Source organism: Symphalangus syndactylus, chromosome 13 (assembly GCF_028878055.3).
Source record: "Symphalangus syndactylus isolate Jambi chromosome 13, NHGRI_mSymSyn1-v2.1_pri, whole genome shotgun sequence".
In the NCBI taxonomy this organism is placed as follows: domain Eukaryota; kingdom Metazoa; phylum Chordata; class Mammalia; order Primates; family Hylobatidae; genus Symphalangus; species Symphalangus syndactylus.
The window spans coordinates 42,693,992-42,704,784 of NC_072435.2; the positions used below are offsets into that span (position 1 = coordinate 42,693,992).

Below are 10,793 nucleotides of genomic sequence, written 5' to 3' on the forward strand. Positions count from 1 at the left end.
AGACTGCAACATTAGTGAATACGGTGTGTGCCTAGGGCTGCTATTAAATATACAAAGTCATGCTCACGTTAAAAAACATATGGGCCAAGTGTGGTGGCTCACAGCTGTAATCCCAGCACTTTGAGAGGCCAAGGCGGGAGGATGGCTTAAGGCTAGGAGTTCAAGACCAACCTAGGCAACAGTGGGAGACAGTCTCTACGAAAAAAAAAAACCAAACAAACAAAACACCACCAAACATAACATACATAGCCTCAACTAAAAAAAAAAGGTTACCTAAGGTATTACAACAACAACAAAAAAGATAATGACTAGAACAACAATAACAACACAAAATGTCCTAAGTGCAAGAAAAGCAAAGACAAAAGACCACAGCAAAAGCCTACAGGTTCCTGTCCATGTGTGGACACACACATACTCTAATGAGCTGTAACACAGAACAGCAGAGGAACTGACAGGAGACCCACTGACACTATTACACAGCTGTACAAGAAATGAGAAAGGCCTTCTATGTCGTTATGAAGAGCTCTCCAGGACGATGAGATGAAATGAACAAGGTGCAGAATAGTTCAGCTCCCCTTCAGTATCCACAGAGGACTGGTTCTAGGGACCCCTGCGGATGCCAAAATCTACAGATGTTCAAGTCCCTTTTATAAAATGGTTTAGTATTTGCATGTAATCCATGCATATCCTCCCATATACTTGAAATCATTGCTAGATTACTTATAATCCCTAATACAATAAAAATGCTATACAAATAATTGTTATACTGTATTATTTTAAAATGTCTTATCCTTTATCGTAATATTTTGTTTTTCTACCATACATGTTCAATTCTCAGTTGGTTGAATCCACTAGTGTAGAATCCACAGATATGGAAGGATGACTGTATATTTATATTTACTTTTGAGACAGGGTCTTGCTCTGTCATGCTGGCTGGGGTGCAGTGGCTCAAGCATGGCTCACTGCAGCTTTGACCTTCCCAGGCTCAAGTGATCTTCCCACCTCAGGCTCCCAAGTAGCTGGGACTACAGGCATGTGCTACCATGCCGGGTTAATTTTTGGTTTTGTTTTACGTAGAGATGGGGTTTCGCCATGTTGACCAGGCTGGTCTCAAACTCCTAAGGCTAAAGCAGTCTGCCTGTCTCTGCCTTCCAAAATACTGGGATTACAGGTGTGAGGCACTGTGCCTGACCTGTATATTTAAAAAGCTACTTTTTGGGCTGGGCGTGGTCGATCACGCCTATAATTCTAGCACTTTGGGAGGCCGAAGTGGGTGGATCATCTAACGTCGGGAGTTTGAGACTAGCCTGGCCAACATGGTGAAACCCCGTCTCTACTAAAAACACACAAAAAATTAGCTGGGCACGGTGGTGGGTGTCTGTAGTCTCAGCTACTCAGGAGGATGAGGCAGGAGAATTGCTTGAATCCGGGAGGCGGAGGTTGCAGTGAGCCGAGAACATGCCATTGCATTCTAGCCTAGGAGACAGAGCGAAACTCCATCTCAAAAAATAACACAGAATAACATAAAATAAAATAAAATAAAATAAATAAAATAAAATAAAAATAAAATAACATAAAATAACATAACATAAAATAACAACAAAATAATAACATAAAATAACATAACAAAATAAAATAACATAAAATAAAATAAAATAAAAATATAAAAAGCTACTCTGTGTGTAAGAAGGACAGAGGGTGATTACATATGCAAATTTGCTTATATTTGCAAAAATACGGAACGGGTGAACTAGGAGCCTAAGAAATGTTATCCATGGTTGGGGAGGGGACAGGTTGGAGGGTAGAGGAATCATAGCCAGACTTCTTTTTTTTTATTTTTATGAGACACAGTCTTGCTGTGTCACCCAGGTTGGAGTGCAGTGTCGTGATCTCGGCTCACTGCAACCTCCGCGTACCTAGTAGCTAGGATTATAAGCGTATGCCACCACACCAGCTAATTTTTATATTTTTTCTAGAGACGGGGTTTCTCCATGTTGGCCAGGCTGGTTTCGAACTCCTGGCCTCAAGGGATCCACCCACCTCGGTCTCCTCAAGTGCTGGGATTCCAGGTGTGAGCCACCGCACCCAGCCTGCAAAGAAATACTAACCTTCTCTCAGCACTCTAGTTGCAATTGTGCTGCGGGAATGCTCACTCTGAAGCGATTATATGAGTGAGTGTACAGTAGAATAACATCAGTGAATAACTGGGGTAGAATAAGCAACTAAGAAACAAGGAGCGGAACCAAGCATACCAGTAACGAGATCCAAATACGAAATTCAAAACAGCAAAGATCTGGACTGTTCAACTGAAAGTGACACTAATTGCTAGGAACTCTTTGCTGCTGCCCCAACTGTGTACTTCCTAATTTTTTCACAGTAAAGGCCTAACAACAATGACAACCCAGCAGCAAAAAGCACCCACGGCACCTGGATTGTGTCTCTAAACACTGCTCCCCACTAACGGCACCTGGAGTCCTGAAGGAGGGGCTGACTGCAGCTCTGGGATGGGAAGTACACAAGGTGAAGGCAGGCATCCCGCTGGGCGAAACGCTGACCCACAGTGCTATAAGGGCAGGGAGCCAATCAGAAGGGCTCCAATGGCTAAGACAGGACAATTGTTTTTTCTTTTTCTTCTTTTTTTTTAAGATGGAGTCTCGCTCTGTCGCCCAGGGTGGAGAGCAGTGGTGCGATCTCAGCTCACCGCAACCTCTGCCTCCCAGGTTCAAGCGATTCTCCTGCCTCAGCCTCCTGAGTAGCTGGGATTACAGGCGTGCGCCACCATGCCTGGCAAATTTTTGTATATTCTGTAGAGATGGGGTTTCACCATGTTGGCCAGGCTGGTCTTGAACTTCTGACCTCAAGTGATCTGCCCACCTCGGCCTCCCAAAGTGCTGGGATTACAGGCTCGAGTAATCCCACTGCGCCTGGCCAAGACAGGACAATTTGACTAGGAAAACAAATAATTCATGCAACTGACAAACACATAAAAGTTCACAATGATGCTGGAGAAAAAAAGAGAACCCCTTCCCTACCCCCAAACAAACCCTCAACTCTGGTCAACATTTGGAGTAAGCTCCAACTCTCTGTCCTGAAAATTAGTCATCAAAAGGAACAGTTAAGCATTAAACTGCCTTTCTCGTACCATACTTCAAGGTAACAAACTAGTCCTGGAAGATGCAAAGTTCTTCATAGAAGAATTACAGCTTATCAATGTGAAAGGAAAGTTAGAAAAGTGAGCCATGGTTTACTGATTGGGAAAATAGAGGTAATATCCACTACTTCAGCAGGTGGAGCCAAGGATTAAAGATAAGAAATGTCACAAATCCAGCTAGACCACATTAAGACCTCAATAAATATTTACTTTTCCTCTCTAACTCGAGTCTGGAAGAATTGCACTGGCCTCCTCCTCACCGCAGGCACTTGCATTCATTTATAACACATTCTCCGAAGGCAGACCCTGCAGGTGGCAGAAAGATTCCATGTGGAGTAAATGGAAATAGAGACCAGGGAGGAACTGAGCTGCACACAGTTTTCTTTCTTTCTTTTTTTTTTTTTTTTTGAGACGGAGCTTCACTCTTGTTGCCCAGGCTGGAGTGCAGTGGTGCGATCTCAGCTCACTGCAACCTCTGCCTCCCGGGTTCAAGCGATTCTCCCACCTCAGCCTCCCAAGTGGCTGGGATTACAGGCATGCACCACCACGCCTGGCTGATTTTGTATTTTTAGTAGAGACAGGGTTTCACCATATTGGTCAGGCTGGTCTCGAACTCCTGACCTCAAATGATTCACATACCTTGGCCTCCCAAAGTGCTGGGATTATAGGCGTGAGCCACTGCACCCAGGCAGCGCACGTTTTTCTTTTTTTTTGAGACGGAGTCTCGCTCTGTCACCCAAGCTGGAGTGCAGTGGCACCATCTCGGCTCACTGCAACCGCCACATCCCGGGTTCAAGCGATTCTTCTGCCTCAGCCTCCCGAGTAGCTGGGACTACAGGTACGAGCCACCATGCCTGGCTAATTTTTATATTTTTGGGAGAGACGGGGTGTCACCATATTGGCCAGGCTGGTCTCAAACTCCTGACCTCGTGATCTGCCTGCCTTGGCCTCCCAAAGTGCTGGGATTATAGGCATGAGCCACTGTGCCCGGCCTTTTTTTTTTTTTTTTTTGGTCAGCGCATAGTTTTTAAAGTTCCAGGGCTGGCAAGGCACAGTGGCTCACATCTGTAATCCCAGCACTTTGGGAGGCCAAGGCAGATCTTTTAAGGCCAGGAGTTCAGGACCAGCCTGGGCAACATAGTGAGACCCTGTCTCTCCAAAAAACAGTAAAAAAACAAAACAAAACAGAACAAAAAAACAAAAAAAATTAGCCAGCCATGGTGGTACTCGCCTGCAGTCCCAGTTACTCGGGAGGCTGTGGGAGGATCGCTTGAGCCCCGGATTGAGGTCAAGGCTGCAGTGAGCCATGATTGTGCCACTGCACTCCAGCCCTGGCAACAGAGTGAGGTTCTGTCTCTAAAAAACAAACATTTAAAATAAAAAATGAGTAAAAATAAAAAGTCAATGTGCGATCTGGACTATACTGTCAGGACGTGAAAGAGTCACCTTCTTTTCCTTGACGCTACTGGCGCACACACAGCAGCTATCAGCACCTGGGATCAAGCACACCAGAGAAGGAAAGGCACAGGAAACCCACTTCCTCGATGGCGTGCACCGTCACCGTGAGTCATTACGGAGGGCTGACTGCTGAAAGGGCTGGCTGTCAGGTGCCCAAAAAACACCCCAATGTTAACATGCAGCTACAGCTCCTCAACAAAGCACCTATTCTGGAACTAGCCAAGAAAACGACGTGTTCTTGGTGCTGTCCAACTCACCAAGTCGCTGCTGACCAGGAAAGCCGAGAGGTCCACCAGAACCCAGGTGGGGATCATAAAGAAGACGGCGTGGCAGCCCAGGATGTTGAGCAGCCGGAGATGGTGGATCCGTGAATCTCGCAAGACCTGGAAAGGGAAAGCCTCTTTAGAGGGTGATTAAAACTGTATGTGGCAAAAAGGGCTCCAGTGACTCAGGCCCCAAACACAGTGACTGGACATTAACCCCGACATCTGAGCTTGAACACCAAACCTGCAAGTGCATTTGTGAGGACATACACAGCACAGGCCTGAAACAAGCACCATGCTCCACGCATAAACGACTGAGAAAAGAAAACAAAAATAAAACAGTAACACTCAGTGCTGGTGAGGATGAAGTGAAGTAGGCACTCTGAAATTCCACTGGTTTGAGGCTAAATTGGTATAACCTTTCTAAAATATGACCAGACAAACTATATTAAGAGTAATAAACATTTCATACCCTCTAACCTAAGAACTGTAAGCCTATCATAATGAAATAACTGAGACAGGAAAACATCACACACATGATTGTTTCTACATTACAATGAAAAGTTGGAAATAACTGGTATTTCCAATAGAGAAACTGCATTAACCGTGGTACCTGAAAAGTGTGTGATTACCACAGGAGTTAAGAGCAATAATTTTTTTTTTTTTTGAGACGGGGTCTCACTCTATTCCTATTGCCTAGGCTGGTCTCAAATTCCTAGCCTCAAGTGATCCTCCTGCCTTGGCCTCCCAAAGTGCTGGGATTATAGATGTGAGCCACTGCACTAGGCTTCAACAAGTTTTAAAATCTTGTTTTAAATCGAAGTTTTTAGCTAGGCCTGGTGGCTAATGCCTGTAATCCCAGTGCTTTGCGAGGCTGAGGTGTGAGGATCACTTGAGCCTCGAAGACTGAGACTGCAGTAAGCTATGATCGTGCGACTGCACTCCAGCCTGGGCGACAGTGAGCCTTGGTCTCAATAAAAGAGCTTTTCTTTATTTTTTTCTTATTGAGCACATTAACTTTATAATAGAAAAAGTTTTTTTTTTTTTTTTTTTGAGATGGAGACTCACTCTTGCCCAGATTGGAGTGCAGTGGTGCAATCTCAGCTCACTGCAACCCCCGCTTCCTGGGTTCAAGCAATTCTTGTGCCTCAGTGACTGGAGTAGCTGGGATTACAGATGCGTGCCTGGCTAATTTTTGTGTTTTTAGTAGAGATGGGGTTTTGCCATATTGGTCAGGCTGGTGTTGAACTCCTGGCCTCAAGTGAACCGCCCGCCTTGGCCTCCCAAAGTGCTGCGATTATAGGCATGAGCCACTGTGCCCGGCCAGAAAAACAAACAATTTAAAAAGCAAAATGACAAACAGAAAATCAGCAGAATGGCAACCAAGATTTTTCTGCTCCAATAGCAAAGACATTTCTACTCCGCCTGTTTTCCCAATGCCACCAGCTTGCTGCCCACACACCCCTGAAACCCCATGCATGTCTGCTCATGGTGACCAAATACCTTTTTGGAGAAAATGTTCTGAAGCGAGAAGCACAGCGTGGCGGCGAGGGCGCTGACGAGTCCCCACATGTCAAAAGACAACTCGGTGACGGTGGCCAGCAGGACACCGCTGATGATGGGGATGAGTGACAAGTATACCTGCAGGAAGAGGTCATCAAGAAGGGCTCAGAGGCCAGACTAGAGCTGGGCCGCATGTCACAGATGCCCAGGGAAGAGCCCCTCTCCTCCCTCAGCAAAGGGATACAACCTAACACTTTGAAAATGGTGTTTGCTGTGCCAGTGATGCTCCGGGGGGTGGCTAGGGGCAGGTGGTTATCAGAGCGCCAGGGGCAGGGCTTATTTGTGGGTAGCCCCATCTTCATACTATCACCCCCATTAAGAGCCTCTGCTCAGGGCCACAGCCCAGGGCTGGTCCTAACTCCACAGATCTACTCAGCTGCCACTGATGCACCAGGGTTTGAAGCTCTGATCCTCTATAAGGCTCCCCTGTTCCCTCTTTTTAAAAAATAGTTTTTTTTTGAAACCAAGTCTCGCTCTGTTGCCCAGGCTGGAGTGTAGTGGCACAATCGTGGCTCACTGCAACCTCCGCTTCCCGGGTTCAAGCGATTCTCCTGCCTCAGACTCTCCAGTAGCTGGGATTACAGGCATGTGCCACCATGCCCAGCCAATTTTTTTTTGTACTTTTAGTAGAGACAGGATTTCGCCATGTTAGCCAGGCTAGTCTTGGACTCCTGACCCATGTCATCCATCCACCTCGGCCTCCCAAAGTACTGGGATTACAGGTGTGAGCCACCGTGCCCAGCCCCCATTCCCTCTTACTTTAGGCTCTTCCAGTATGGTTACTCCTGGCTGGGACACTCCACTGATGCCTTCTCCTGCCAGTGACCTCCTGCCTTCACAAGGAGAGCTTTCTCCAACCCATCTCCACCTTGGGAGGCTCCTGTGCTGTGTTCCCAGGGCCACTGCCTGGGCTTCCCCAGCAGAGAGCTCTCCACTCACTCTGTTTTGAGACGGAGTCTCACTCTGTCACCAGGATGGAATGCAGTGGCATGATCTTGTCTCACTGCAACCTCTGCCTCCCAGGTTCAACCGATTCTCCTGCCTCAGCTTTCCGAATAGCTTGGGACTACAGGTGCCTACCACCACACCCAACTAATTTTTGTATTTTTAGTAGAGATGGGGTTTTGCCATGTTGGCCAGGATGGTCTTGATCTCTTGACCTCGTGATCTGCCCACCTTGGCCTCCCAAAGTGCTGGGATTACAGGCACGGGCCACCGTGCCCGGCCTCTCCACCCACTCTGTCTGTTACATCATCCGGTCCCGGTAGTGTACAACCTTAGAGCAGGTCCTTGTTTGCTGCTTTATCCTGGTGCCTAGCACACAGGGGCACTCAATAGCCACTAGCTGAATGAACGAGTACCAAACATAGTGACAGAGAGCCTTCTAGAAGGTCTGGCATGCGGGGCTAAACAACTCCCAACTTCCAGGATCCACCAGGATCCATTCCCGCATGTCCAGCTCTTCTGACTCTCGGCTCAATCCTGTCCTACAAAGAACACTCTTCACTTTGGGAGGCTGAGGAGGGCAGATCACTTGAAGTCAGGAGTTCGAGACCAGCCTGGCCAACATGGTGAAACCCTGTCTCTACTGAAAATACAAAAATTAGCCAGGAGTGATTGAACGTGCATGCAATCCCGGCTACTCAGGAGGCTGAGGCAAGAGTCGCTTGAACCCAGGAGGCGGAGCTTGCAGTAAGCTGAGATTGCACCAGGGCACTCCAATCTGGGCAACAGAGTGAGACTCTGTCTCAGAAAAACAAACAAACAAACAAACACTCTTAAGGAGAGGTAGAGAGGTGGAGATTTTAGGAGGGAGTGGTCATGCCACAGGGAGGGCAGACTGAGGGCTATGGACCTGAATTCCAGCTTCCCCAATACCGGGCTGTGTCCCTCAGGCACATGATTCTCCCCTCTCAGTACATCTCAGGAACACCTGAGATCAGGAATGATGACTACCGGCCTTATCTGCCTTGCAGGGCAGGTTCCTAGAAGTTATGATGTCATTATAATTAGTCTGGCTGCCTAACCGGGCCAATTCCCAGTCTTTCCTCACTGTGTGAAGTTCCGGCTCCTTGCCCAAGCTGGGTACAATGTCCCATACAACAGGGAAACTTGATAAACACGATGATATCTGGTGATGCAGCTAAACACCTCCGGGACAACTCTGACTTCTCAGGAGCCAAGTCACAGCCTGACATCACCCTGGGGGAGCAGGGCTACAGAGCACACACAGGTCTTGCTGGGACAAAGAGAGGCGGGAATAAAAAATAATCAGCCATAGGTGGCCCAATTTCTATAAGCCGATCCAGGGCACTGCCTCTCTGAGTTACATAAAATACAACATGCCAGAAACCAACCACTTGGAAAAGAGGCACGGTGTCCAGCATCAGCATGAAATGGATTCCAGCTGGGACAACAGGCACCCAACTTCCACTTAAGGATACGGGATAAACCTGTCTCTGGCTAAAGCCATGGCTATTCTTGCCCCAAACCAGGAAATACCCTGGCTTGGCATCTTGAACAGAATTTGGACTGTGCCCAAAGCATCCTCCTTATGCAGCCCTGAGTCCGGTGTGCCACTTTCGCTTCCGTTCCCAGACCATCACAACTTCTGGCTGTTTTAATTTCTAAGACTTTGCTGGATTTTGCCAAGATCGAACTCCTTTGATCACGTCTGGCTTCTGATCCCAGAGGTCCCCTGACAGATCTCTCTTGTAAAGAAGTGAAAACCTAGCCAAGTGCAGTGGCTGACGCCTGTAATCTCAACACTTTGGGAGGCTGACGCGGACGGATCACTTGAGGTCAGGAGTTTGAGACCAGCCTGGCAACATGGTGAAACCCTGTCTCTATTAAAAATACAAAAAAATTAGCCAGGTGTGGTGGTGCACGTCTGTAGTCCCAGCTACTCGAGAGGCTGAGGCAGGAGAATTGCTTGAACCTGGGAGGAGGAGGTTGCAGCGAGCTGAGATTGTGTCACTGGACTCCAGGCTGGGCAACAGAGTAAAACTCCGTCTCAAAAATAATAATAATAATTTTAAAAAGTGAAAACCTATCCAACAGCGTTCTGATCCATCCATCCCTAGTCCCACTGGAAAGGCCACACATGGGGTGTATGGCCAAGATGTGACCAACCCATCACCTACCAGCAAACCCAGGTAGGGAATCACAACGGGGAGGAAAATTGGATCTGAAAGGGACAACAGTGTTCCTAAGACCACACAGCAGAGATCACAGAGGGACACATACTCCACACACCATTGCTCACAGGGTGATTCTAGAACTTGAGTAGTAAAAGGCCACTGGAGACCTCTACACTGACTTCCCCATTTGACAGGAAGCCAGGCAGCCTGCAGACCAGGATCCTGACCACGTCACCAGTTGGCAACAGGGAGGAACCCCCTGGAGCTCCCATCTGCCCAGAGTCCCTGCCCGGGGTTACCTTGGTGCTCTGCTTCTCCTTCATAATGATCCGGGACAGGAGGACCACCCAGATGGGCATGGTGGCCTTGACTGCAAAGAGAGGGAAGGGCACTCAGGGGGCTGCCTGAGTTCCAGGGCCCAATCTGTTCCACCTCCACGGCAGGATGGGAGGGCTTGGCAGGCCCTCACACCTCTTCACCCCTTCTCTTTCGGTAGGGCTTCCTCCTACCACGGCTGTTGTGGTGTGTCCTGCTTACCTCTCAGCTCTCTTCTCAGCCCCTCTTCTCCCTGAGAACCCCATGCGTGTCCCTCCCCTACCAAAACCCTTGGCAGCCCCTCTGCTGACTTCTCAGTCCGGCGGGACGCGCCCCGGGCGGCGCACTCCTATCCATGCGCCCAAACCCGAAGCGGCGGGCCAGGCGGCCGCCCCCGAGACGGGGCGCGGAACCTACCGGTGTGTGCATAGGACACGGGCACCTTCCAGATGCTGACGTGCGCTGACACGGACGCGAAGTACTTGCCGAAGGCGAGCGGCAGCACGTAGCGCGGGTAGAAGCGCGGCGGCAGCAGCGGGCCGGACGACGGATGCGGACTGGGTCCGGGGCCCGAGACGGGCGGCGCGGGGGGCACGCGCCAGGCGCGCAGCAGCGGCGGGAGCCCAGCGCAAAGAGCCAGGATGTGGCACAGCGACACGGTCACCGGGAACGGGAAGGCGCTCAGGATCACCTTGTTGACCACGTTGCCGCCCGCGCTCAGCGCGTACCATAGCAGGCACAGCGCCGCCACCCGCGCGCCCTCGCGCGCGCCGCCACTGCTGCTCACTGCGCCCGGGCCCCCCGCGCCAGGGCCCGCGCCCACCGCAGCCGCCGCCATCCTGCCCGAACGGCCGCCCCTTCCAGCCCGTCCGACGGCCCGACGCCGGGCGGGGGCGGGGCTGG

General features: G+C 49.5%; 1 protein-coding gene across 1 annotated transcript in view; it reads right to left on the reverse strand.

Moving 5' to 3' along the window:
- Positions 1-10,782, reverse strand: part of SLC35E1 (solute carrier family 35 member E1) — a 28,526-nt gene extending 17,744 nt beyond the window's left edge. The window contains exons 1-4 of the mRNA XM_055239171.2: positions 10,308-10,782; positions 9,875-9,945; positions 6,376-6,513; positions 4,867-4,992 (exon numbers count right to left, since the gene is read on the reverse strand). Of these exons, the coding sequence (XP_055095146.1) occupies positions 4,867-4,992; positions 6,376-6,513; positions 9,875-9,945; positions 10,308-10,728 (756 nt within the window). The 5' untranslated portion in view covers positions 10,729-10,782. The remainder of the gene's footprint in view (positions 1-4,866; positions 4,993-6,375; positions 6,514-9,874; positions 9,946-10,307) is intronic.
- Between the last annotated feature and the right edge of the window lie 11 nt (positions 10,783-10,793).